Source organism: Mixophyes fleayi, chromosome 8, assembly GCF_038048845.1.
Source record: "Mixophyes fleayi isolate aMixFle1 chromosome 8, aMixFle1.hap1, whole genome shotgun sequence".
Classification (NCBI taxonomy): Eukaryota; Metazoa; Chordata; class Amphibia; order Anura; family Limnodynastidae; genus Mixophyes; species Mixophyes fleayi.
The window spans coordinates 14,486,405-14,511,527 of record NC_134409.1 but is presented as its reverse complement, the minus strand read 5'-3'; the positions used below and the strand labels follow the sequence as shown (position 1 = coordinate 14,511,527).

The following is a 25,123-nucleotide window of genomic DNA, read 5'->3' as shown; positions in this document are numbered from 1 at the left end:
TGCTGCTTGGGATCCGCAACCTTTTTAGGGTCATACACGAAGCAAGTTGTGACCAATTAGGTATTAAATGGCCTAATCAACTGTCAAAATTGCAACAAGTTTCACATCTCTAGTCGACACCACTTCCTTCATTGCTTGTAGCTATATTTCGGGATTTAGAGGGTGTCTGTGTGACTTTGTTGCTATTTGATAGTCAGATCAAAACAGCAGGAGCACCAGCTATATAGAGGCATGTAAATTTAGATTTTTACAACGAAGAGAGAATATGTGTCACGCTGAAAAAAACAAATGTCAGTAAACATTTCGACATTACTATTATGTTTGCAAAGGCATAATACACTATTTTTGCACTTGGCCTGGTGGGAAATGATTGACGTTACAACATAACAACATTGGGTAATTAGGGAGCGTGACCAGGGTCAGGATGGCCTCAAATAGGCCAGGGAGCAGGCAAAGATATGACAGGCACATAGCCCACAGACTGTGTGCTGCATGTACATTACTAGGCACAAAGGAATAAAAGGATTCAGATTAGGGGCTAGATTTACTAACCTGCGGGTTTGAAAAAGTGGAGATGTTGCCTAAAACAACCAATCAGATTTTAGCTGTCATTTTGTAGAAAGTACTAAATAAATGAAAGCTAGAATCTGATTGGTTGCTATAGGCAACATCCCCACTTTTTCAAACCCGCAGCTTAGTAAATCTAGCCCTAGATCACTTTCAGGTTCTGTGCTAGATCACCCGGTATGATAGGTAACTTGACCAATGTACTAATAACTTGGAATGAGAGGTCACTCAGCAATGACCTTTTTTAATAATTGACAATATCTCTAGAACATAGTTGTATACACAGACCTTACATACATAATTACATAGCATGTCAAGTGTTTATTACACATTTATACGTTTAATGTACCTACCTCCGTCTTTTGGGCCACGTCATTCATGATTAGTATCCCTTCCCTTCTGTTGCCCCGTTAATCAGATTTCTGTAGGGTTCAACCTGAAAAGAGGATATAAATCAGGTAAAGCTATTCCAGGTCCTGTATTTTATTTATTGGTCTGGCTCAGTGGTCAGAATGAAAGCGATATAGAAAGTCTGAGCTGTTCAATTTCAAAAAGACTAAACAATAAAGTTATATACAGATGTTTAAACACGCAGACAGCAGGGTTTTTGACCTATACATTTGTACCCTCTACACCTTCATGGTCTCCGTCTTGCAGAGTTTCATCCTTTTCATGTTGAAATAATAATTGGCAGCTTAGTGAGATGAGCAAATCCATTTACCAAAATTGGGTCAATATTTTTATATTTGGGAAAATAATATTTATGCTGTTATTAAAAATAAACAAATTAAAAAACAAATTTGTTCCATAATTGAAATTAACTTAATGTGCATTTTACATCAGAATCTTCCCCTCGGCTTGACGGGTGTCTTACATCACTACTTAATCAGAGCAGCCGGGCAGCACACTGTCCCTGCCTGTCACAGCTGGACGGACCTGCACATAGTGTGCAGCCGTCGGCAGCCTAAGATGTTAGAAAGGGGCGGGGCCTAAATCGCCCCGGGTACAGTAGTTTTCTAGATCCGCCCCTGCTGCTCCTTCCACTATATAACTCTCAGTCTGTGGCTTCCTGCTGCCTCCATTCCCCTCCTCACATCATGTCACTGCCCCTGTCACATGCAGTTCTGTCCTCACTAACACATCATTCATCTCCTGATATACTCTGTGCTGTTACAGGACCCTGCTCTTTCCGCTATATAACTTTCAGTCTGTGGCTTCCTGCTATCTCTATTCCCCTCCTCATATCATGTCACTGCCCCCGTCACACGCAGCCTTGTCCTCACTAACACATCACTCATCTCCTGATATACTCTGTGCTGCTGGAGGACCCTGCTCCTTCCACTATATACCTCTCAGTCTGTGGCTTCCTGCTGTCTCCATTCCCCTCCTCACATCATAATACTGTCCTTTCCCCCAGCCCTGACAGACAGCAAATGTTAGCGAGTCTCTACATCCTAATTAATTCAACCCACCATCATTTCAGAAGTACCCTTCTTCAGGAAGCACTGCAGATTAATAGAACTATAATAACCTCATCCAGTGCGATATTTGGCTACAGAGTATATAAGGCACAAACCCACTGGGATAGAAATGTTGATGTGTTAAAATAATAATGCAGGGTCTGACTTAGTCCTTTAATTAGGACTCACATATATATTTAGCTGGCAGCTGGCTACTTCCAGTCTAGATGACAAAGTCATCATCGGCGTCTATTTTTAGGGTGTCACAAAATTCTGCAGAGCCGGACAGTCGGTGTAACAAATCATAGATAGAACATAAGTACATAGGAGGAAATGGAGACATGAGACAGACGGTAGATATGGCCTTGCTCAGGAGAGCTTGCCATCTAGTCTCGTTGGGGTGACAATATGAGAACAGATGTTACTTGCACTGAAGAAAACAAGACACCTATGTGATCACAAGGAATAAGGAGAACAGGTTTTGTGAGACTTGGAAAGTCACCTCTGCTACAGCAAATGTTGTGTTTTCTTGGTTTGCATTTAATATCGGAAAGTGAACTGTCTGCCAATGGCTACAAACAGTTTTTTTTATGAAAAGTTACTTTTGTAAAACAAACTAACAATAGGTCTATAATAACCAAGGAAACCAAAACAAAGTACACGTTAAAAATAGTGTTAAAAAAAATGAGTGGGTGTAATCGATTTTTATTTGTTGGATTTGAGCTACTTGAATATTTTTCTCAGCTGACTCGACAGTCACTTTCTTACCAAAATTAGCAGCAGAAAAGGGCAGCTATACCAACAAGGGAGTACCTACAACTACAACAAGGGAGTACCTACAACTACAACAAGGGAGTACCTACAACTACAACAAGGGAGTCACTACAACTACAACAACGGAGTACCTACAACTGCGAGACACTGCCATATGTGTTTTCCCTAAAGTGTATGCATCCGAGTGTGTCCACATTAGCAAAAAAATAAACAACTATCTACACAGTATGATGGTCAATAATAGCATAATATAAACACACAGACATTGTTGTACAGACTGGACGCCCTAAGGAAACCATCCTGTAGAAAACCTTGCATGGCGAACACATTGAAATAGGGATAACAGTGGATTCTATAATCCACCAAGGAAAGTTGAGTAAGAACTAACCAAAGTCCTTTCCTGGTTACCACAGTGCTTTCCTGGTTATCACAGTCCTTTCCTGGTTACCACAGTCCTTTCCTGGTTACCACAGTGCTTTCCTGGTTATCACAGTCCTTTCCTGGTTACCACAGTCCTTTCCTGGTTACCACAGTCCTTTCCTGGTTATCACAGTCCTTTCCTGGTTATCACAGTCCTTTCCTGGTTACCACAGTGCTTTCCTGGTTATCACAGTCCTTTCCTGGTTACCACAGTGCTTTCCTGGTTATCACAGTCCTTTCCTCGTTACCACAGTGCTTTCCTCGTTACCACAGTCCTTTCCTGGTTACCACAGTGCTTTCCTGGTTATCACAGTCCTTTCCTGGTTACCACAGTGCTTTCCTGGTTATCACAGTGCTTTCCTCGTTACCACTGTCCTTTCCTGGTTATCAAAGTCCTTTCCTCGTTACCACAGTCCTTTCCTCATTACTACAGTCTTTTCCTGGTTATCACAGTGCTTTCCTGGTTACCACTGTCCTTTCCTCGTTACCACAGTCCTTTCCTCGTTACCACAGTCCTTTCCTGGTTACCACTGTCCTTTCCTGGTTACCACAGTGCTTTCCTGGTTATCACAGTCCTTTCCTGGTTACCACAGTCCTTTCCTGGTTACCACAGTGCTTTCCTGGTTACCACAGTGCTTTCCTGGTTATCACAGTCCTTTCTTCATTACCACAGTGCTTTCCTGGTTATCACAGTGGTTTCCTGGTTACCACTGTCCTTTCCTGGTTACCACAGTGCTTTCCTGGTTATCACAGTCCTTTCCTCATTACCACAGTCCTTTCCTCGTTACCACAGTCCTTTCCTGGTTACCACAGTGCTTTCCTGGTTACCACAGTGCTTTCCTGGTTACCACAGTCCTTTCCTCGTTACCACAGTCCTTTCCTGGTTACCACTGTCCTTTCCTGGTTATCACAGTCCTTTCCTCGTTACCACAGTCCTTTCCTGGTTACCAAAGTCCTTTCCTGGTTACCACAGTGCTTTCCTGGTTACCTCAGTCCTTTCCTGGTTATCACAGTCATTTCCTCGTTACCACAGTCCTTTCCTGGTTACCACAGTGCTTTCCTGGTTATCACAGTCCTTTCCTGGTTATCACAGTCCTTTCCTGGTTACCACAGTGCTTTCCTGGTTATCACAGTCCTTTCCTGGTTACCACAGTCCTTTCCTGGTTACCACAGTGCTTTCCTGGTTATCACAGTCCTTTCCTGGTTACCACAGTCCTTTCCTGGTTACCACAGTCCTTTCCTGGTTATCACAGTCCTTTCCTGGTTACCACAGTGCTTTCCTGGTTATCACAGTCCTTTCCTGGTTACCACAGTGCTTTCCTGGTTATCACAGTCCTTTCCTCGTTACCACAGTGCTTTCCTCGTTATCACAGTGCTTTCCTGGTTACCACTGTCCTTTCCTGGTTACCACAGTGCTTTCCTGGTTATCACAGTCCTTTCCTGGTTACCACAGTGCTTTCCTGGTTATCACAGTGCTTTCCTCGTTACCACTGTCCTTTCCTGGTTATCAAAGTCCTTTCCTCGTTACCACAGTCCTTTCCTCATTACTACAGTCTTTTCCTGGTTATCACAGTGCTTTCCTGGTTACCACTGTCCTTTCCTCGTTACCACAGTCCTTTCCTCGTTACCACAGTCCTTTCCTGGTTACCACTGTCCTTTCCTGGTTACCACAGTGCTTTCCTGGTTATCACAGTCCTTTCCTGGTTACCACAGTCCTTTCCTGGTTACCACAGTGCTTTCCTGGTTATCACAGTCCTTTCTTCATTACCACAGTGCTTTCCTGGTTATCACAGTGGTTTCCTGGTTACCACTGTCCTTTCCTGGTTACCACAGTGCTTTCCTGGTTATCACAGTCCTTTCCTCATTACCACAGTCCTTTCCTCGTTACCACAGTCCTTTCCTGGTTACCACAGTGCTTTCCTGGTTACCACAGTGCTTTCCTGGTTACCACAGTCCTTTCCTCGTTACCACAGTCCTTTCCTGGTTACCACTGTCCTTTCCTGGTTATCACAGTCCTTTCCTCGTTACCACAGTCCTTTCCTGGTTACCAAAGTCCTTTCCTGGTTACCACAGTGCTTTCCTGGTTACCTCAGTCCTTTCCTGGTTATCACAGTCATTTCCTCGTTACCACAGTCCTTTCCTGGTTACCACAGTGCTTTCCTGGTTATCACAGTCCTTTCCTGGTTATCACAGTCCTTTCCTGGTTACCACAGTGCTTTCCTGGTTATCACAGTCCTTTCCTGGTTACCACAGTGCTTTCCTGGTTACCACAGTGCTTTCCTCGTTATCACAGTGCTTTCCTGGTTACCACAGTGCTTTCCTGGTTATCACAGTGCTTTCCTCGTTACCACTGTCCTTTCCTGGTTATCAAAGTCCTTTCCTCGTTACCACAGTCCTTTCCTGGTTACCACTGTCCTTTCCTGGTTACCACAGTGCTTTCCTGGTTATCACAGTCCTTTCCTGGTTACCACAGTGCTTTCCTGGTTATCACAGTCCTTTCCTCATTACCACAGTGCTTTCCTGGTTATCACAGTCCTTTCCTCATTACCACAGTGCTTTCCTGGTTATCACAGTGGTTTCCTGGTTACCACTGTCCTTTCCTGGTTACCACAGTGCTTTCCTGGTTATCACAGTGCTTTCCTCGTTACCACTGTCCTTTCCTGGTTATCAAAGTCCTTTCCTCGTTACCACAGTCCTTTCCTCATTACTACAATCTTTTCCTGGTTATCACAGTGCTTTCCTGGTTACCACTGTCCTTTCCTCGTTACCACAGTCCTTTCCTCGTTACCACAGTCCTTTCCTGGTTACCACTGTCCTTTCCTGGTTACCACAGTGCTTTCCTGGTTATCACAGTCCTTTCCTGGTTACCACAGTGCTTTCCTGGTTATCACAGTCCTTTCCTCATTACCACAGTGCTTTCCTGGTTATCACAGTGGTTTCCTGGTTACCACTGTCCTTTCCTGGTTACCACAGTGCTTTCCTGGTTATCACAGTCCTTTCCTCATTACCACAGTCCTTTCCTCGTTACCACAGTCCTTTCCTGGTTACCACAGTGCTTTCCTGGTTACCACAGTGCTTTCCTGGTTACCACAGTCCTTTCCTCGTTACCACAGTCCTTTCCTGGTTACCACTGTCCTTTCCTGGTTATCACAGTCCTTTCCTCGTTACCACAGTCCTTTCCTGGTTACCACTGTCCTTTCCTGTTTATCACAGTCCTTTCCTGGTTACCACAGTCCTTTCCTGGTTACCACAGTCCTTGCCTGGTTATCACAGTCCTTTCCTGGTTACCACAGTGATTTCCTGGTTACCACAGTGCTTTCCTGGTTACCACAGTCTTTTCCTGGTTACCACAGTCCTTTCCTGGTTACTTAATTGGTCACACTGTTCTCTAGTTCTTTTACGTTATCAGCTGGAGTCCTATAGGCAGCTCTTTGCAGATCCTGCTTGGGAATAAAATATTTCAGTTCAGGGTTTAGTTATTCAGGTAATTCTGTTGGGTGTCTCCTTCTTCTCCTACAAGTGTTTGAGTCTCTGACCTTAGACGAAAACTACAAAAGTGAATAAGGAGATTTGTACCATCTTGGAAAAAATAAATGAAAGTTCCATTGACCTTAACCGTGATCTGTGTCTTACACCACACCTTATATTGGATTTCCTAAAAAACTCTTCCAAGTCTACACTTCTGCCAGGAAAAATCATCTAAGACCGTAGCGGAGCAGTGAGGGGCTGACTGGGAGGGGCATCTGACCCCTGCGTTGGTCCCATCATTGGCTGGGTCACTGGTCTACCTGCATTTTTCGTCCTTTAATATGTTCCCAGGCTAAAATTTGCCAGCCAGCCCCTGGGAACTATGGAGCTTGGGAGAGGAGATATATGTTAATTTTACAGGGGTACAGGAAATAAGTGCAACCGTTTATAGGGGGCTTTTTAATTGGGACCATCCTTCCCATGCTGAGGTCAAAGGTGTCTACTCTCATGTAAAGTGTCCAGGAATTTTTTGGGGGAAGTGTCCTCTTTACAATGCCCTATGTGCATCTGACGTTTATTGAGACATCGGTCTTGCAGAGAAATGTTCCAACCAATCGCATACGGACGCTGAAATGATAATGCACCGTACATATTCATGGGGATTTCTGTTGTCCTAGGTGGAAGGCTACAAGGAGAACCAGTGAATTCACCACCAGTCAGAATTGTTATCACTGCAAATTCCAAATTCCAATGTTATCTCCTGTAGTCGGAATTAGAACCCACTCAGTCACTGTTACTCCCACCGGATTTCTGCCCCCTTGATCCCGGGCTGATCCGCAGGAAATTCTCTGACACTCACTAACGCTACAACATCTCTAGTAAAGTTTGTTTTTACACAATGTAATAATAATTCATTGTCACATCCGTCTCCAACTGAAATATTTTAAATGTTAGTAGCTCTTGACCTTTTGACATTATAAAGGAATCAAATTTGGTTATACAGAGCCTCTTGGTGCAAAATTGATGCACAGCACATGGCCATAACTTGCATTTATATTAGACGTTGAACATCTTGCACTGGCGTCTCCTTGTGCTTGGAAGGACATATAGGGGGCATTAATATGCAAATGCTGGTAATTCCCTTACAGATGGAATATATTCTACCAGCGTATAATAAACATGTGATTAAGAAAAGTGCAAAGATTATTTCTTCGTTCCCTGAAGTCCTAGTAATTATCTGGGGCTTTAATACCACTATGTATTATTGGGGAAGATAGGGTATATTTACTAAAATGTGGAGATGTTGCCTCTAGCAACCAATCACATTCTAGTTATCATTTATTTAGTACATTGTACAAAATGACAGCTAGAATCTGATTGGTTGCTATAGGCAACATCTCCACTTTTTCAAACCTGCAGTTAAGTAAATATACTCCCAGGAGTAAGTTCATACTAGCTGGATATAAATTACCCCCTGGCAGCAATAGAAAAAGAACTAGAGGAATTTGAGGGGAGTTAATAAAACTTTTAGTGTTGCTAATAATGTTAGAGGTTCAATAATCCAAATTAATAATATTAAAAAAGGCCTATAGGGGAAAAAAAGGTTAAGTTATTGGAGGGATTGACCAAAGCTGCCACGACCTAGATTTTTTGACCAACTGCTGTACCCAGCCTAACAAAAAGCAGTGATAGAAGAGAATATCGCACGCATCTCAAAAAACACTCAGCTCCGCGGAAACACCGGCTGACAGCGGTACGCAGAGACTTGCCTCTGCGCTGGGGAGTTTGACTGGGGCGGTACACCTGTCAAATCGTAACGCAGGTGTCCTAAGGCGAGCTCAGGGAGGACAGAAACCTCCCGTGGAGCAGAAGGGCACGCTGTGAATGAGTGACCTATGATTGCCAGGTCACACAAGGGCAGTGCACCGGATGCCCGGCCGCGGGCCTCCACTAGTAGATTCTAAAAATGTTTTAAAAATATTGGAAAAAATAGTTAAAAAATAATTTTTTTAAATTGAAAAATGTCATTTCATTAAATAAAGCATTTTATTCTCTATCGCTGCTGCAATCGCTATCCTGAGATGGCGACTGCAATCAGTGGACAGGTACCACTGGTTTCCCCATGCTCTGCTATCGCAGGGGGCTGTCAGCACAAACAATCACAATTTTCATTGGATTTGGGGCTCTTGTCCCTATAATGAATAGACCCCCAATATCCTTGCAGAGGTCCGGGCCACTAGATTATAAACGCTATAGCATACTCTGATCAGACTGGGATCATGCCCACGAGATCCACCGCCATAAATATTACACGCCTCATGGATACAAATTTTGATTTGGCCGTTTATTCAAGAAATAGGTCCAATTATTATATGCTTATCCTAGGGCCAGGATTCTAATGGGGGGGTTGCTTGTCGTCTGGGTTCATGTTGGGTAGGGGGACGAGGTAGTGGTGCCCTTAGCTGTCACCAACACTCCTTGGCCTCACAAGTGGACCCTAAGCCTCCATGATATGAGCCTCTGTTGAAGCGAGGGGCTTCAGGATTCCTTGTTGCTGACAAGAGCTAGTTGATACCAGTGGCGGATCCAGGGGGGAGCGATCGCCCCCCCCTAGCAGGGGCTTGCTGCCGGCGGCTGCACACTATGTGCAGGTCCATTCGGCAGTGACAGTGTGCTGCCCGGCTGCTCTGATTGTGTTTTAAACACAATCAGAGCATCCGGGCAGCACACTGTCACTACCTGTCACTGCTGAACGGACCTGCACATAGTGTGCAGCCGCCGGCAGCCTCAGATGTATAAAGGGGGCGGGGCCTAAATCGCCCCCCCTAAATCGCCCCGGGTAGAAGAGTTCTCTAGATCCGCCCCTGGTTGATACTACCAGCAGTCTGCGAGGATACTTAAGATTGTTTAGCAGCTAACTGGGGATGGCGGAGTCTATGGAGGCTGCAGACTTGACCAAGCTTATTTGTCAACCAAGAGTATATAACGGTTGAAGACCAGACTGGAGAAATGAATATATTAGTACAGGATGCAATAAATCAATATATAGTGCATGTGGCTGCAGGAAGAGCAGAGAGAGTTAAGCCGTACTCCCGGTCATGTAGACAAGTAACGGTCGGAAATCTATGTTTAGCCACACAATGCGGTCACAGAGGAAGTGGATGTTTGTTTCTCTGTATTCATAATATGTCCCCGCATGTATATACTGCGCATACCTGGCATCATTTGACATTTTTCAATATTAGTTCTCAGTTTGATCATAATGTCGTGTGGAACTGATAAGACGCTGTACTTTCCTTATCTATGTCTGTTCTGTGTGCTGATTGGTTGCACTGTGTTTCTTTCATCAAAACAAATTTTAAAAAAATCTGCTATTTGCAGAGATTTCTTCACAGCGGAAAGGTGTAGAGCCGTTGGAGAACTACAAGTTTCAGCTTGCCTTGCCAGCCAGAGATGTGTTTGCTGGGAATTGTAGTAACACAACAGCTAAAGAGACAAAGGTTGCCCAAGGCTAGCATAGATTGGCTTCCCTGAGGCTGGGAGGTCATTTTGGGGCTTGTAGTTCCACCACAGACAAACTTTGAGTATAACATGTAATTAGCTTCCCCGATATGAGTTGTATCCAAGTTAGATAGAATAGAATCTATTTGGTTACACTAAATATATTCCTGTGGGGGAGGAGGAAGAGATCTCAGCTTCAGGGCTGTCTGTGGTCCCAAATGTCTAACTGCTAAAACACTTACTGCAACATTTGGGATTTAGCTGAAATGATAAAGTTTCCAAATGAATATAAGAGAATTTCTACTTGTCCACGTGACGCATTATATCCCGAGCCAGGAAGATTATCCATGTCCTTGGCTGTGACATCATAGTTCAGCGTCACAGTCCCAGCATAACACTGACACGAAGGACTAGAAGCCGAAGCCGTTGGCTGCCTCTCATGTCAGCATTAGGTGCTCAGTGTAGGTTCTCTTAATGGTCGTGTCGGCCCTGCATGCAGAGACTGAGCCCACCTTCATTCCATCCACGTTACCAGCACGTGGTCTTGTGGCTGTTTCATGATTGTCAATATTTTATTACACTATACAGACATAGGACACTACACCCCCAACATGACCTGACCACTGGACATGATCATAATACAATTCTATTACACTGTATACAGACATAGGACACTACACCACCAACATGACCTGACCACTGGACATGATCATAATACAATTCTATTACACTCTATACAGACATAGGACACTACACCCCCAACATGACCTGACTACTGGACATGATCATAATACAATTCTATTACACTGTATACAGACATAGGACACTACACCTCCAACATGACCTGACCACTGGACATGATCATAATACAATTCTATTATACTGTATACAGACATAGGACACTACACCCCCAACATGACCTGACCACTGGACATGATCATAATACAATTCTATTACACTCTATACAGACATAGGACACTACACCTCCAACATGACCTGACCACTGGACATGATCATAATACAATTCTATTACACTCTATACAGACATAGGACACTACACCCCCAACATGACCTGACCACTGGACATGATCATAATACAATTCTATTATACTGTATACAGACATAGGACACTACACCCCCAACATGACCTGACCACTGGACATGATCATAATACAATTCTATTATACTGTATACAGACATAGGACACTACACCCCCAACATGACCTGACCACTGGACATGATCATAATACAATTCTATTACACTCTATACAGACATAGGACACTACACCTCCAACATGACCTGACCACTGGACATGATCATAATACAATTCTATTACCCTGTATACAGACATAGGACACTACACCCCCAACATGACCTGACCACTGGACATGATCATAATACAATTCTATTACCCTGTATACAGACATAGGACACTACACCCCCAACATGACCTGACCACTGGACATGATCATAATACAATTATATTACACTGTATACAGACATAGGACACTGCACCTCCAACATGACCTGACCACTGGACATGATCATAATACAATTCTATTACCCTGTATACAGACATAGGACACTACACCCCTAACATGACCTGACCACTGGACATGATCATAATACAATTCTATTACACTCTATACAGACATAGGACACTACACCCCTAACATGACCTGACCACTGGACATGATCATAATACAATTCTATTACACTCTATACAGACATAGGACACTACACCCCCAACATGACCTGACCACTGGACATGATCATAATACAATTCTATTACACTCTATACAGACATAGGACACTACACCTCCAACATGACCTGACCACTGGACATGATCATAATACAATTCTATTACACTCTATACAGACATAGGACACTACACCCCCAACATGACCTGACCACTGGACATCATAATACAATTCAATTACACTCTATACAGACATAGGACACTACACCAACATATTTAATTACAGTAAGTTAGAATACTATCCAACTTTCTCTGTAGGAGGAGCAGGTGTGTGGGTGTGTGTGTGGGTGTGTGTGTGTGTGTGTGTCTGGGGGGGGGGGGGTGGTGACAACACCATCATCTTGTTATAGCTCCACCCACAGCCGTAAAATGCCACGATTTGTGTCATCACACAGCAGGCTGCCATAATGACACAAATTGTGGTGAATCACTTCGTAAAGCCCCGTCCACTTCACTGGGTAAGTGGGTGGGATCGGGGAGGGTGTCCTGCTCTCCAGGGAGTCCAGGAGAAATCCTTGAAATTCTGGTGTCTCCAAGAATGGCCAAGCATGAGTAATGGGGGAGGTTTATTTTTGGCTGTTTAGGTGGAAGTGCCGTTTAGTTCAGGGTTTTTTATATGGACTTCTGGTTAGTTTTTTGTTTGGTTTTACATTCTGCAAATACTACATTCACCTATTGCTCTTACCGGTCCTGTCTATAGTAAATACATAGGCTCTTCCTTTGTCCCATTAGTCATTAGTCTTCATAATGGATAACATTCAATAAAAGCAAAAGTGAGAATCAAGACACATAAGTAACGTTTGATAGAGAAGTAACACAGGCTCCTTGTTTCTGGTTTCAGAGATCCCACTTGCTGCTCCATGGGGAGAATAAACTCCTTCAATTGTATATATGTTAAAGTCTGCACATGATTTACACACAGCAGACATTTTTTGGGCTGAACCAATAGTCATTTGTTAAATGGTGTGGACACGTTGTCTGACATTTGCCACAAATGGCACTCTGCACCGATATAAGTACCGACCTGGCATCGCCTAGGCCCCCGTTATAGGGTCTTTTTGTTGACCTGGGTGCCATTGTTTATCTGGAAATATAGTTGACATCCCCGTGCTTTGTACCGAACTATTGAACTTTGCCACCCACCTTGATCTTTTGCCTTTTTATCGACCCTGTCCACTGCCTGCTGATTTGGTACTATTTTGACTGATAGGATGTGACCCAGTTTGTTTGATTATGCTCGCCCTCTAACTGAAGCCATATAGGTTAGCGACTATAGCGTTCTTGACAATTTCTGCTGTCTCCTCTGCGGGAGATTCCGGGTAGGCCATCGCATCACCAGAGCCCCGGCACCCTGTCACAATTTGCAGCATTCATCATCATCATTTATTTATATAGCGCAAGCAAATTTCGTAGCATTGCTTCCACTGGGATCCAGGAGAGTGTCTGCTCTTCTGGGTGGAATCCTAGAAATCCGGGAGCTTGCTGGACTTCCCGGGAGAGTAGACAAGTATGGACTATAGTCATGTATACACGACCTGGAGGCAACGGTGTACCGGGTAACACATCAAGTTCTAATGGAAAGTGGTGACCACAACTTGCCTGGATATAGTAGCCACCTACCAGTGTCACTAGTTGGCATTATATCAACTTTCCACAGAAAATAAAGAAACCATGAGGAACAAAGGGGGTAGTGAAGGGAGAGTCAGCATTCTCATGAATATTGATCCAGCTCACAAAACAACTCCCTACACACTGTGAACAGGTAGCAAGTACAATTATAGATAAAAACAGACTGCTGCACACACTCAGTCACCCTTTATACTTATGGCATATGTGCATGGACCGACCATTAAAAGTAAAAAATAAAGTGTTTTGTTTTGTATGTGGCCTCATGCAACTTGTATTAAGTAAATTCATCTTTCTTTGTAGCTTCCTACGTGCTTCTCTGTCGTGTGTTTAGGAACTTGACACAAAGCTGCTCTCTGGATACAAAGAAAATAAACACATGCTTAATGATATAAAGAAATGGCAGCAAAGCACTGAAGATAAAGCAATGTATTTAGTAAAAGCTGCAGGATTATTATTATTACTACCATTTATTTATATAGCGCCACTAATTCCGCAGCGCTGTACAGAGAACTCACTCACATCAGTCCCTGTCCCATTGAGGCTTACAGTCAAAATTCCCTAACACACACACACACACACACACACACAGAAACAGACAGACTTAGGGTCAATTTGTTAGCAGCCGATAAACCTACCAGTATGTTTTTGGAGTGTGGGAGGAAACCGGAGCACCCGGAGAAACCCACGCAAACACGGGGAGAACATACAAACTCCTCACAGATAAGGCCATGGTCGGGAATTGAACTCATGACCCCAGTGCTGTATGGCAGAAGTGCTAACCACTGAGCCACCATGCTGCCAGGATAGCACGAACAAGCCAGTAAATGACAGCTGCCTAAAGGTGGACCTCCTTTCATGTCTCGACTCCCCCTTAGCAGTACTGCCCAGGGTTCTGATGATTATTTGGTTCACTTCCCCTGATAGCTGTATCATATATTATGCAAACTAGGCTCCTGCATAGGGCCCATTGGGCATTGAGGGGCCCAGATTACCCTATCAACTTTGTTTGTTTTTGGGGTTTTTTGACAAATAGAGAGGAGAAGGGGGCCCAAACCAGTAAAGTGAACTAGGGACGTATGGGATCCTAATCCGGCTCTGCTTCCTCTACTAACCAATAAATAGTAATCATGAGTTTTTCATGCAATATGGAATATTAAACTATAATAAAACTGGTGTAATATTATTATTATTATTATTATTATCATTTATTTGTTAGGCGCCACAAGGTTTCCGCAGCGCCGAATAGACAGTGGTAATAGACATTATACTACAATAGCCAAACTTCAGCCACGTTGCATTTATCCTCAGATTCCTACTTAAACAAAAAAAATAAAAATGATTCAGTTCCTGTGTTTGGCATAAAACTCCAGGCATGAATTGCCAAAATGAGAACACGAATATATCCACGACTTTCCGTATGGGATGTAGAATAAACATTTTCTATTGTAGAATGTAAAGATACAATCTCCTCCTGAATCCAATCCAATGAATGCTCTTTTTTTTCAATGAAAACAGACAAAGTGGACAAATCACAGAGGGGTCATTACTGGAAAGCTGCACAACGGGCTCTAAGTGAGTAGAAGGGTCTAGAAAGGAACAGGAGTTGTCAGGAGGAGAGTGGGGTCTCAACTGTGGGAGTCTGGAAATAGCCTAAGTGTACATTAGTCTGTCTGTCAGACACGGCCAGGACCACTAGGGGAGTCTCATGGGAACATATCGTGCAGGAATAAAAGCACTACTATCAAATGGTGCCACAGGCTTCTGTTGCAGTAATACTAAGGGGTATATTTACTAAACTCTCTGGGTTTGAAAAAGTGGAGATGTTGCCTATAGCAACCAATCAGATTCTAGCTGTCATTTATTTAGCACATTCTACAAAATGACAGCTAGAATCTGATTGGTTGCTATAGGCAACATCTCCACTTTTTCAAACCGGCTGTTTAGTAAATATTCCCCTAAATGTTGATCAATAGAAACACAATTTACACCAGCTCTGTAGTATAGTCCAAGCTACAGAAATATAAAGTTGTATATAAATCATTAGAAAATTTAGAATCCTGTTAATGTGAACGTAAAGGGCACTGGGCTATTTTGTTCATACATTTTTACAAACTAATATTATGATTTACTTATTTTTTCAAAAGGATATAAAACCAGCAAAAAATGAAAATGGAAAATGTAAACGTATTGTTTTTATTATTTTGAGACATGATATAAAGGAGATGATAATAATAATAATAATAATAATAATAATTCGATATCTGCAAGGAGAGTCATAAATCTCCACTTGTTTCTTTAATAATACTTTTCATTGCAATAAACTCTGTTCCATCTCTTTTTGGGGCTGTGGTGCCTCCCTGTACAGTAGAGTAGTACAAACAAACTAGATGATAAAGACACCTCGTGTGGTTTGTTCACATGTGTTTGTGACACAGACAGATCAATGGTTAATTTTACTGCACTCATGCTATTAGGAGAAGTAGTGACAGCAACAGCAGCTGCCACCTGTCCTGAGGACTCATCAGATGCCCATCTACAAGCGCCCTCTTTGCAGTAACTCTACAGCCTCGTCCTGAGCAACTTATACAGCCCAGAATCGCACTTTCACCTCCAGAAAACGCCACAATCTGCGGTACAAGCAGCCTCACAGCCGGAATATTCTAAATTCCCCCAATTAGTCTGGAATGTGAGAATGATGACCCCCTTGTAGTTAGAAGAGGGTCTCCCAGTCACCCCACCGACTTCCTCTACAACAAGCAAACCACAGATTATCTTATAAAATGTCATTATTTGCTTATGACTTTGCTGTTTTTTTATTTGCACAAATTAATTTTAACCACAAACTCGGCTGCCTGCCCATCTAATATAATGCAATGTGGTGACCGACTATACAGACAGCCCGGGGGCAGATAGAATATGTCTGATACCTCATTGATCATTGCAGCACTTGAACAATGCAATAGAATAGAATGAACAATGCAATAGAAGGGAAACTCTGAACTTATTAAATGATGTCCTCTAGTAAATCTGTTCAGTATATATTGCAATAAATAAATAAATAGATAATAATGTCACTGCACAGACGCTGACCCCAGTAGTTATAATGGGTATATTAATATTAATAGCCTTATATGCACACAATTCAGACGCACCCAGGAAGGAGATATATGACCTGTTCAGGATCATTGTAAATGTGCTATAATGTCATATCATAGCCTGTAGCTGACAGAATTACACGGAACTATTCAGGCAGACATAAGCCTTATAAATTAGAGGTGGGCCACCGTTGTGTCTCCTGCTGTTGGGAAAGTACAAGCCTCACCAGTCTTAGGCTGGCATGGCACTTGTAGTTCCCCAAAGGCTGGAGAGTCACAGGCTGCCAAGTTAAATGACTGTGATTGGGGATTCTTACCTTGCTCCAGACAAGGGCTTGGTGCTCGGTGTCCTGTTCAGGATGTGACAATAATCCTGGCTGAGTTGTGCCAGGCTGTCCTCTCTCACCCCACGCTGTGTTTGCAGAGCTGTCCCACACCAGAGGCAGCCTCAGTGCTCCTGATCTGTTCCTCTCATCAGACTGGATACCGTTTGGCTGCAGTTACTCCCCAGCCTGCGAGTTTCCATAAAAGTCCTTCTCTCAGGTCATCTACCGCATTCCAGGCGAGCCAAAAGCAGCTCTCAGCTGTTGCGCATTCACACAACAGCCTCAACTGTTCCCAGTGCGCCCCCCTGCACGGGAAAGCAGCTCAACTCCTGGACAATGACTGAGGATAGGGGATGAGGGGGGCTCAGCTTGGAGGCGCTCAAGGGGTTAAACTGTTATCCAGCTTTCAGAACCCATTATCAGAATCTATATTAGGACAGTCCAGACATGAGAGCCCTCTAAATGCTTGATGGAGTCATTGTTCATCCTCCAGGTATAGAGATAGGGTCCGGGTGAATAGAAAGACATAATAATGTATATGATATAGTTTAAATAACTACAAATTGTAATAAATAAATAGTAACACCCTCCCCAAAAAGTTTTTTTAAAGAGGGTAAAGGCTTTGTGTGACATATTTTGGAAACGGAAACTGAAAGTTGCCATAAGAACTCTTTGTATTGGGCTAGATCTGCTGGTCTCCTATTTATAATTAGAACAATATCAGGAGGGCATTAGGATATCCTGATTCTCTTGCGAGCAGAGGACAAACTGAAGTTCACATAGATCATTAATGTCCATAGAGGACAAATAGTTCTACTGTAAAAACAGTGTAAGATGCGCTCAGCTCAGCGCGCACACAGCGCATAGTTGGCGCACTCTGACATGGCAGCTTGTCAAACGCATTGGAAGTTTATTACAAACGAGTTCGGTATAGGCTTATTGTATGTTTACTGAACCGCTTAGAAGCTCTTAAGGTCTCATATACACTTGTGTTAAATAACATGCGTTTGCGCTTGTATAATGTAAACAGGTCTGACAATGGTACTCATTGTTTCCAATGACCCTAATACCTACTCATGCTGTGACTAGCGTTTAGGTGCGTTGTGCTAGCGTTGCACTATTGCAAATGAGGCTTGTTCCATTCACATGGGTTCCTTGCTAGTGAAAGGAGAAGCCATTTGTACATCCAATGACCCTCCAACTGCTAATAAAAAGTGTTTGCATGTAGTTTCACTGCATTTACACTTGTACATATTTGTTTTACATAAATGTATTGCTAGTGTATATTAGGCCTATAGTAAGTGTTCAGAAATGTTCTGTGTGTCTTTATAAAAAAAAAAAAAAGGAACAACAAATTCAACTTTATGTTTATCACAATAAAACAACTTCAGGGTCCAAATTCTGGGTACAGGTGTACAGAGAACATAAAAAATGTAAGCTACATAGACACACTTGGGATGCAATAAATTGCCATATAATACTAAGATAACAAGCACCAGATGGTAAAAAATACAATAAACACAAAAAAAGAGGTTGCAGTTCAAGTAAAAAACAAGTTTATTTTGAACTATAATATATGGTCTTTATGGATATTTAATTAAAGTATGTGAATGTACTACAGGTGTAGTTCTTAACAACCAGACCAGCAAAGTAAAATCAAGATACTGTATGAAGAAGTGTCACTAAAGAATACATAAATAATTAAAATAAAATCTTGGTACCCATTAGTGCTTGAACAATAGTAATTATATAAATTGTATATAAACAGTGATACAGCTTTCTCATAATAAAGAGATTAAATAAAATGCCTTGTTGCTTTATTTATTAACATTTATTTATATAGTGCCAGTACATTCCGTAGCACTTTACAATTAGTATCCTTTTTTAATTACAATAAGGAAACAGGGATGGTTAGTCCATATTCATACTACATATATTTATTGCCTTTATAATAAAAATCATTAGGTGTATATAAGGTTTGGACTCACATTTGCACATCTAGGGGTAAATGCATCAAAACGTCTAAGGAGGAAAAGTGGAAGTGTTGCCCATAGCAACCAGATTCTAATTGTCATTTATCTAGTACATTCTAGAACATGACAGCTAGGATCTGATTGGTTGCTATGGGCAACTCCTCCACTTATCCTTCTTAGAAGGTTTGATACCCCTAAGCGCATTGTTGCAGAGGAGTCAAAAAGAAAGCTCTGAATTGCTGTGTGGAACATCCTAGCGCATCGGTTCAAAACCAAGCCGTTCTGCGGAGCACATTGAATGCCCTTCATGTGTGCAACTCAAATGTAGACAAAGTGCATTTCTGGTCAGTAAAACAGATTGCATGTTTTGACAATAATCATACTTTAAACAATGTTGTTATATTTTTGTTTATTTCATTACCAAAACATATAGAGTATACACATTGTATCATTATTTATCCTCTTCTGTGATTCTGTATCATTACAAACCTTCTGCCAGACATACAGCAAAATAGATGTTTTATATATTATAATTACATGTAAACCAATTTCATATCAACATTTCTAAATATATCTCTACAACATACTGGTATGGCATATTTGTGCAAAAAGACAAGAAATATATCAAACTGAAATATGATCAGCATCAAACACCGTATTTCTGCAGGGATGGTGAGATAGTCTGGTGTAGTACTGGTGAAGATATTTATAGCGATATATACATATATATATTTCTTAAGACTGTGGATTCTGTGGGGCCTTATAACTAGATGATGATGATGATGATGATGATAAAATAACATTATTTCAATGTTTTTTCCCAGGTGTTCCATGGACTATAGAACAGTCTATTAAGAAATCTGTTGTTACATTGATTGGACCACTATGGATACGTGGTCATATTGCACAAAAAAGCACATGTACAAATCTATCGGGTTCAGAACTGTTCATCTCCTGTGTGTCTATGTTAGGTTTGCAATTAATCAGTGACACTGAACAATTACCAGGCTACTAGGTGATAGATGATTATTAGGCTGCTAGAGGATTTACTAAATAATAACAGTCTTCCTCATTAGATCGAAATGAACGTAAATCGATAATATATAAAGAAGTCTCCTTAATCATACAAATATGGGTGGGGGGTGTATTTTTCAAAAGTTTAAAATAAATAAACAATGGTACTTTGTGATTGTTTGATAAGAACTGTACTGCAGCTAGTAAGACACTGATCCTACTACAGATCTGCAGAGTGTCCTATATCATGCAGGATTCCACTACAGAGTACGCTGTATTATGCTGCACAATGTTATTTATCATGGAATTTCCTGAACGGTTGCATTCTGTACTGGTCTGCGTCATTGCCGCAGTGCATTCTAAAACATAATGAATAGTTGTTGCAATATACTGTGTAACGTCCAGCATTGCTGCTGCACTGACTGCTTATCACGCTATCTTCCAGTACTGTGCAATAAGCAACTTAGGACCGTTGCAGTGCTCATTGCCGTACTAACCTGCGAGTTCCAGACATGTGCTTATTACATTCGGATGGAACCGATATGCAGAAGACCTGGACAGAAACCAGAAAGTCGGATTTGGAAACCACATCCTAAGTCTGGCGCTTTGCAAACCGCACTTTTATACATGCCGTCCCTTAGACTTTAATGCGCTAATGTTTTCAACTTTAAGTCCACTTTAAGTTAGGAGCTTGGGGCAGGACACATCGATGCCCACAGCCAGATAATATGATGATAGCGGTTTGCAGATAGTTACAGAAACTTGGAGCCCCCCAGTCTCGCTGCAACTATGAACCAGAACGGTTTAGTGTCATTAACTGGGAAAATTATTACTAGGTAACGGCCATTATTAGATCATGATCAATAGTTCTAACCTCTGCCCATCTGTACTCAAAAAATCCTCCACCCCCCACCAAATATGATCTCACTGAGGATAGTATAACAGAATTAGATGGGACAAAATACACATCATCTTATATAACCAACTTTATTATTGTGACTATACAGATTGGGCTTGTCATAAATGGATCTTACTGGTATAGTATTATGTAAAACATTACATTTGGCAATTAATTTTACTTTCTAATAAGTTATACAAACAAACAAACTTGCAATTAAAGACGGTGAACTCTGGAAAATTTATAAAAATAACTTCTTTCCCCCCAGTTTGATATCATCATCTACGGTTAGGGCTCGTTCACACATATGTGCTGGTAAAAATGGGTAAAAATGTATGTAACATCCATAAGAGAGCACTCATCCTAACAGCAGATAGGTGGGAACGAACCCTAATTGTCTATCCAGGCTTTCATCGTGTTAACCTGTCTCCTATTCTCAATAGCGGCAGCCACTGTAAGGACTGAAAGCTTTAAAGGAACCAACATCAGAAAGCAGAATAACAATTCACTGGGGACCAGTGACATTCCTTAGGCCAGGGGTGGAAAATATAATGTAGAATTAAGGAGTCACAAAGTCCAAATTATTAGGAGCCAGTAGAATCTTTTAGCGGCCCAGGTGAGGTTTGCATCCATTGACATAACAAGATGTCAACAGCATTTTTTTTAGGCATGTTGACTACGTGGCTCGACAATTGTCCAGTAGTGTCTTAGGCACATTATTCAGGAGAACGCACCCTATATTTTTAGGACTATGCATATGTTCAATAAATAAAGAACTATAGATATCCCCAAGTCACTCATGGTCCCTAATGAATTTATAGGCTGCGCTCCTATAAATATTGATTCAGCCCAAAATATGGCGGCCTCTTTTATATTTTGGTGACTTTAAACGGAAAAGGAACATGGGAATCAGAACAACTGGATAACGAAAGTGGTTGGCGTCATGCACCAGAAACGCAAGGCATCGTCCTGCCAGGCTGTGTGCAATAAAGTGCAAGAACGTGTAACGCAATTAAGTTGTGTATATTGACCACATACATATTTACACGGTACATACAATGTGTAACGCAGGCTGAAGCAACCTGGGGCGCTCCATCCTTTACTGATCAACAACTTCCAACACGCCTTTCAAAACAGCAGGCATGCTGGGACTTGTAGTTCAAGAAGAGCCGCAGGCTGCTTACCTCTGATGTAAACAGTAAATCTTGGTCTCATCGTCCTCAACAACCTCCCTGAGCAAAAGTAAACGTTTGTTTACAGTGCGTACTAATAGCACCTCCACAAGCAAGGCCACCACATTTCTAGTAGAAGTAAAAATATATAGCGCACCTGTCACCCCCTGCACAGTGGGAGCAGCCATGTTATGTGCTGAACCAAACAGTAGGGTGCAGGCTGTCAGTTCACCATCACCGAGACATGAACTCCAACAAAATGGCTGCCTCCACTGCATGTAAGTGACAGGTGATCATAGATATGACTTAGAGTATTAGGATTTAGATGATTGGTTTGCATAGGATTGGACTTAAATGGGGTTCAACGAGCCCGCTCCCAGATATGCCCCAAACATCTCTGTACGTTGGTGCAGACATTGCAAAATATCTTCTGACAAACTCTCCACGCTTGAATAGCGAACCTTCTCCAGGTCAAAGATGTCTTTCAGGAACTGCAGAACTTGATCCTATATTGAAGAGAAAAGAAAATCGTTTTGACAGATGACTACAGTATCTAAATTGCAATGGAAAGTCTAGTAATCTTGCTAACTTACATCAACGGCAGCCATTTTGTTTCCAAAACCAATATTCGTAACAAGGTGGCCCATGTGTGTATTACACACACACAAAGTCAATACATTGTGTGTAGAACGATACTACCGTCAATTACAATAATTTGCACGACTGTTTTACACACTGAAGCGTTTTCAGTATTGTGAAAGACATTTTGGTCAGCCAACTTCTGGAACGTTTAACCGATACCGCATAGGCTATATTCTGTGTGTATATGTCCAGCCCACAAAATGGCTGCCTTCAATGTATGCAGGTGACCTGTACATTTACAGACCTATAATAATTAATTGTGTGTGTAAACATGGCACCTACAATGTCTTGCCAGTACCTTATAAAAGCAGCACAGATCATGTAAAGAATTTTTGGGTCCCAGGAACCCCCAGGCCAAAACAGGGCTTATCTGCTCGCAGACTGTGTAGAAATGACCAAAAAATCCATCTGGCAGCTGGAAGAAAACAAGCAAAAAGATATTGCAGCCACAACATTCATTTATACACTGTGCACGCACGCTGCCATGTGTCACCGTTTCGTCCTACAAGAAGTTACATAAAGTTATCATATTCAACATGACCCTGAGCAGTCAAAGTTCACAGAATGAAGTTTTCCCCCTATAAATAATATTAAATACACCACTGTATAGTTCTGGCTCCTTTCTGTGCCTTTCAGCCATTTATTTCTATCATAAGACAGTTGTGTGTCTGTTTCTGTTAGCCAGGGCTATCACACACCTCTGCTCCCCCTGTGATGTGAATTTTCTATCCTAAAAGTAACTTTGTTTAATATATCCTAAGACAACAAACATCTGTGTCACATGATATAAAGACATGACTGAAAAGGAAGTTAAGGTAAAATGCAATGCAGTTAGTAAAAGTCACAGGATGGCATTCAAAAGTCAAATCACTGCAGCCGTATGAAGGTGGTAAATCCCTTAAAAGCACTGGGGGAAACTGAACTAGTCCTTTGAATTCCTTAGGAGAAATACAGCACTGCGAACAAAGAATTATCTCACAGGCGTAAATGAGACATTTATAATCATGCAATAAAATACATAATTGGTTATTAGCGGTTCTGGCCTCTGTGATACCCGGAGGCTCCCAGCACTTTCCTGAACATCTCATATTAAGCGGTAATATGTTCTGAACGATCCTTATTTATTTGAAGATTTAAGGACTAGTCAGGTGTAATTTGTGGATCTCATTTCCTGCCTTCGTTGGCTACAAAATAAGGACATTAAATCCCTTTCAGCTGCCTCTTATTTACTGTTAGATGTGAGTGTTCTCCGAGTCTCTACAATTGCTAGACCTGTATACGGCACTTAGGGAGCAGCTATCTATTGTATAAACGAAAACTACAAGGCATCTATATAAAAGTAATATTTGTACAGTATAGCTGCAGGCGGAGGACTTCCGTACAGGAAGCAGAGAATTTCAGCTTCACAAATTCTCAATACCAAAACTGCCAAGTTATATTCTTCCAATTTACACGGACGTTATCTGCCCTCCCCCGGGTAACTGACTGCTCAATCAGTAACTGCATCATGTTCTGACAATACTATTAAAAGACAGGTAGGATGGTGCTTAAGGATCCCGTTTGTGTAATTCAGAGGAAGAAGGAGTAAGACATGTCCCTCATTCAGTGCTGAAGGTTCCCACAAAACCCTGGTGCCCTAGTTGACCACTTATTTCTGCCCAATTGTAGTGTTGGCCTTGGGTGTAATGGTGTGTGGTGCGTTCTTGCAGCACGCGGCTGAATGATATATTGATATATCTCTTCATTGCGCCAGTGTACCCATAAGCAATATATGCTCCATGTCACAAAGCTAGGATACTGGGTCTGTACCTGAATGATTGTCCCCAGTGTGTATATAGACTATTTCTGGCAGCTATAAAACCTTTTTTACCTTCACCTGTTGCCGCTTCTGCTTGAGCACCGACCAGCAGCTGGACATCACAGCCTGAGGACAAAGGACAACAGGTCAGTTCGAGAGTAACAGACACTGATTATGGCTGAATGTAAACTGGAAAAAACCCCAGCAAGACTTGAGTTTGTTAATTTAAGCAAAAGACAAATTCAAAACACAAAATGAACAAACAACAAATAAAATGTCAGGTCTTAACCCTGCGCTACCACCTAAAGTGCTGAATATTTTTGTTCAACGCATCATAAAAATGTAAAACTAGAGGGGCGCACCCCCTACACATCGTCACAAAGTCCTGGTTTCCAGCTGAGAACTGAGTTCTGCATTGAAAGGGGGGAGGAGCTAACTAGCTACGGGTGGTAGTGGCACCATTTCATGGTATGGAAACTTTTCCCTATCCATTTATTAATTTTAGAAGGAGCAGGATCATGCCTCATGAGTTTTCAATTTATGTTCAGTGGCCTGTAAAAAAATAAATAAAAATAAAAGTTTCTTATACATGTATTATTGATTGTATTTAATTATAATAACCGTT

The 25,123-nt window shown here is 41.9% G+C and overlaps 2 protein-coding genes across 11 annotated transcripts in view; both read right to left on the bottom strand.

Annotated features, from left to right (window-relative positions):
* The window catches only part of NEXN (nexilin F-actin binding protein), a 49,277-nt gene extending 32,072 nt beyond the window's left edge, over positions 1-17,205 (bottom strand). For 2 of the 9 annotated variants that reach the window (XM_075181950.1, XM_075181949.1), the window contains exons 1-2: positions 16,993-17,202; positions 921-1,003 (exon numbers count right to left, since the gene is read on the bottom strand). In XM_075181950.1, the coding sequence (XP_075038051.1) occupies positions 921-947 (27 nt within the window). In that variant the 5' untranslated portion in view covers positions 948-1,003; positions 16,993-17,202. Of the gene's footprint in view, positions 1-920; positions 1,004-16,992 lie in introns of all 9 variants that reach the window. The other 7 variants (XM_075181951.1, XM_075181956.1, XM_075181953.1 and 4 more) reach the window with 5 other exon arrangements.
* Positions 17,206-19,368: 2,163 nt separating this feature from the next.
* The window catches only part of MIGA1 (mitoguardin 1), a 46,762-nt gene continuing 41,007 nt past the window's right edge, over positions 19,369-25,123 (bottom strand). The window contains exons 14-16 of one of the 2 annotated variants that reach the window (XM_075181947.1): positions 24,571-24,624; positions 22,999-23,115; positions 19,369-22,564 (exon numbers count right to left, since the gene is read on the bottom strand). In XM_075181947.1, the coding sequence (XP_075038048.1) occupies positions 22,409-22,564; positions 22,999-23,115; positions 24,571-24,624 (327 nt within the window). In that variant the 3' untranslated portion in view covers positions 19,369-22,408. The remainder of the gene's footprint in view (positions 22,565-22,998; positions 23,116-24,570; positions 24,625-25,123) is intronic. The other variant, XM_075181948.1, reaches the window with a different exon arrangement.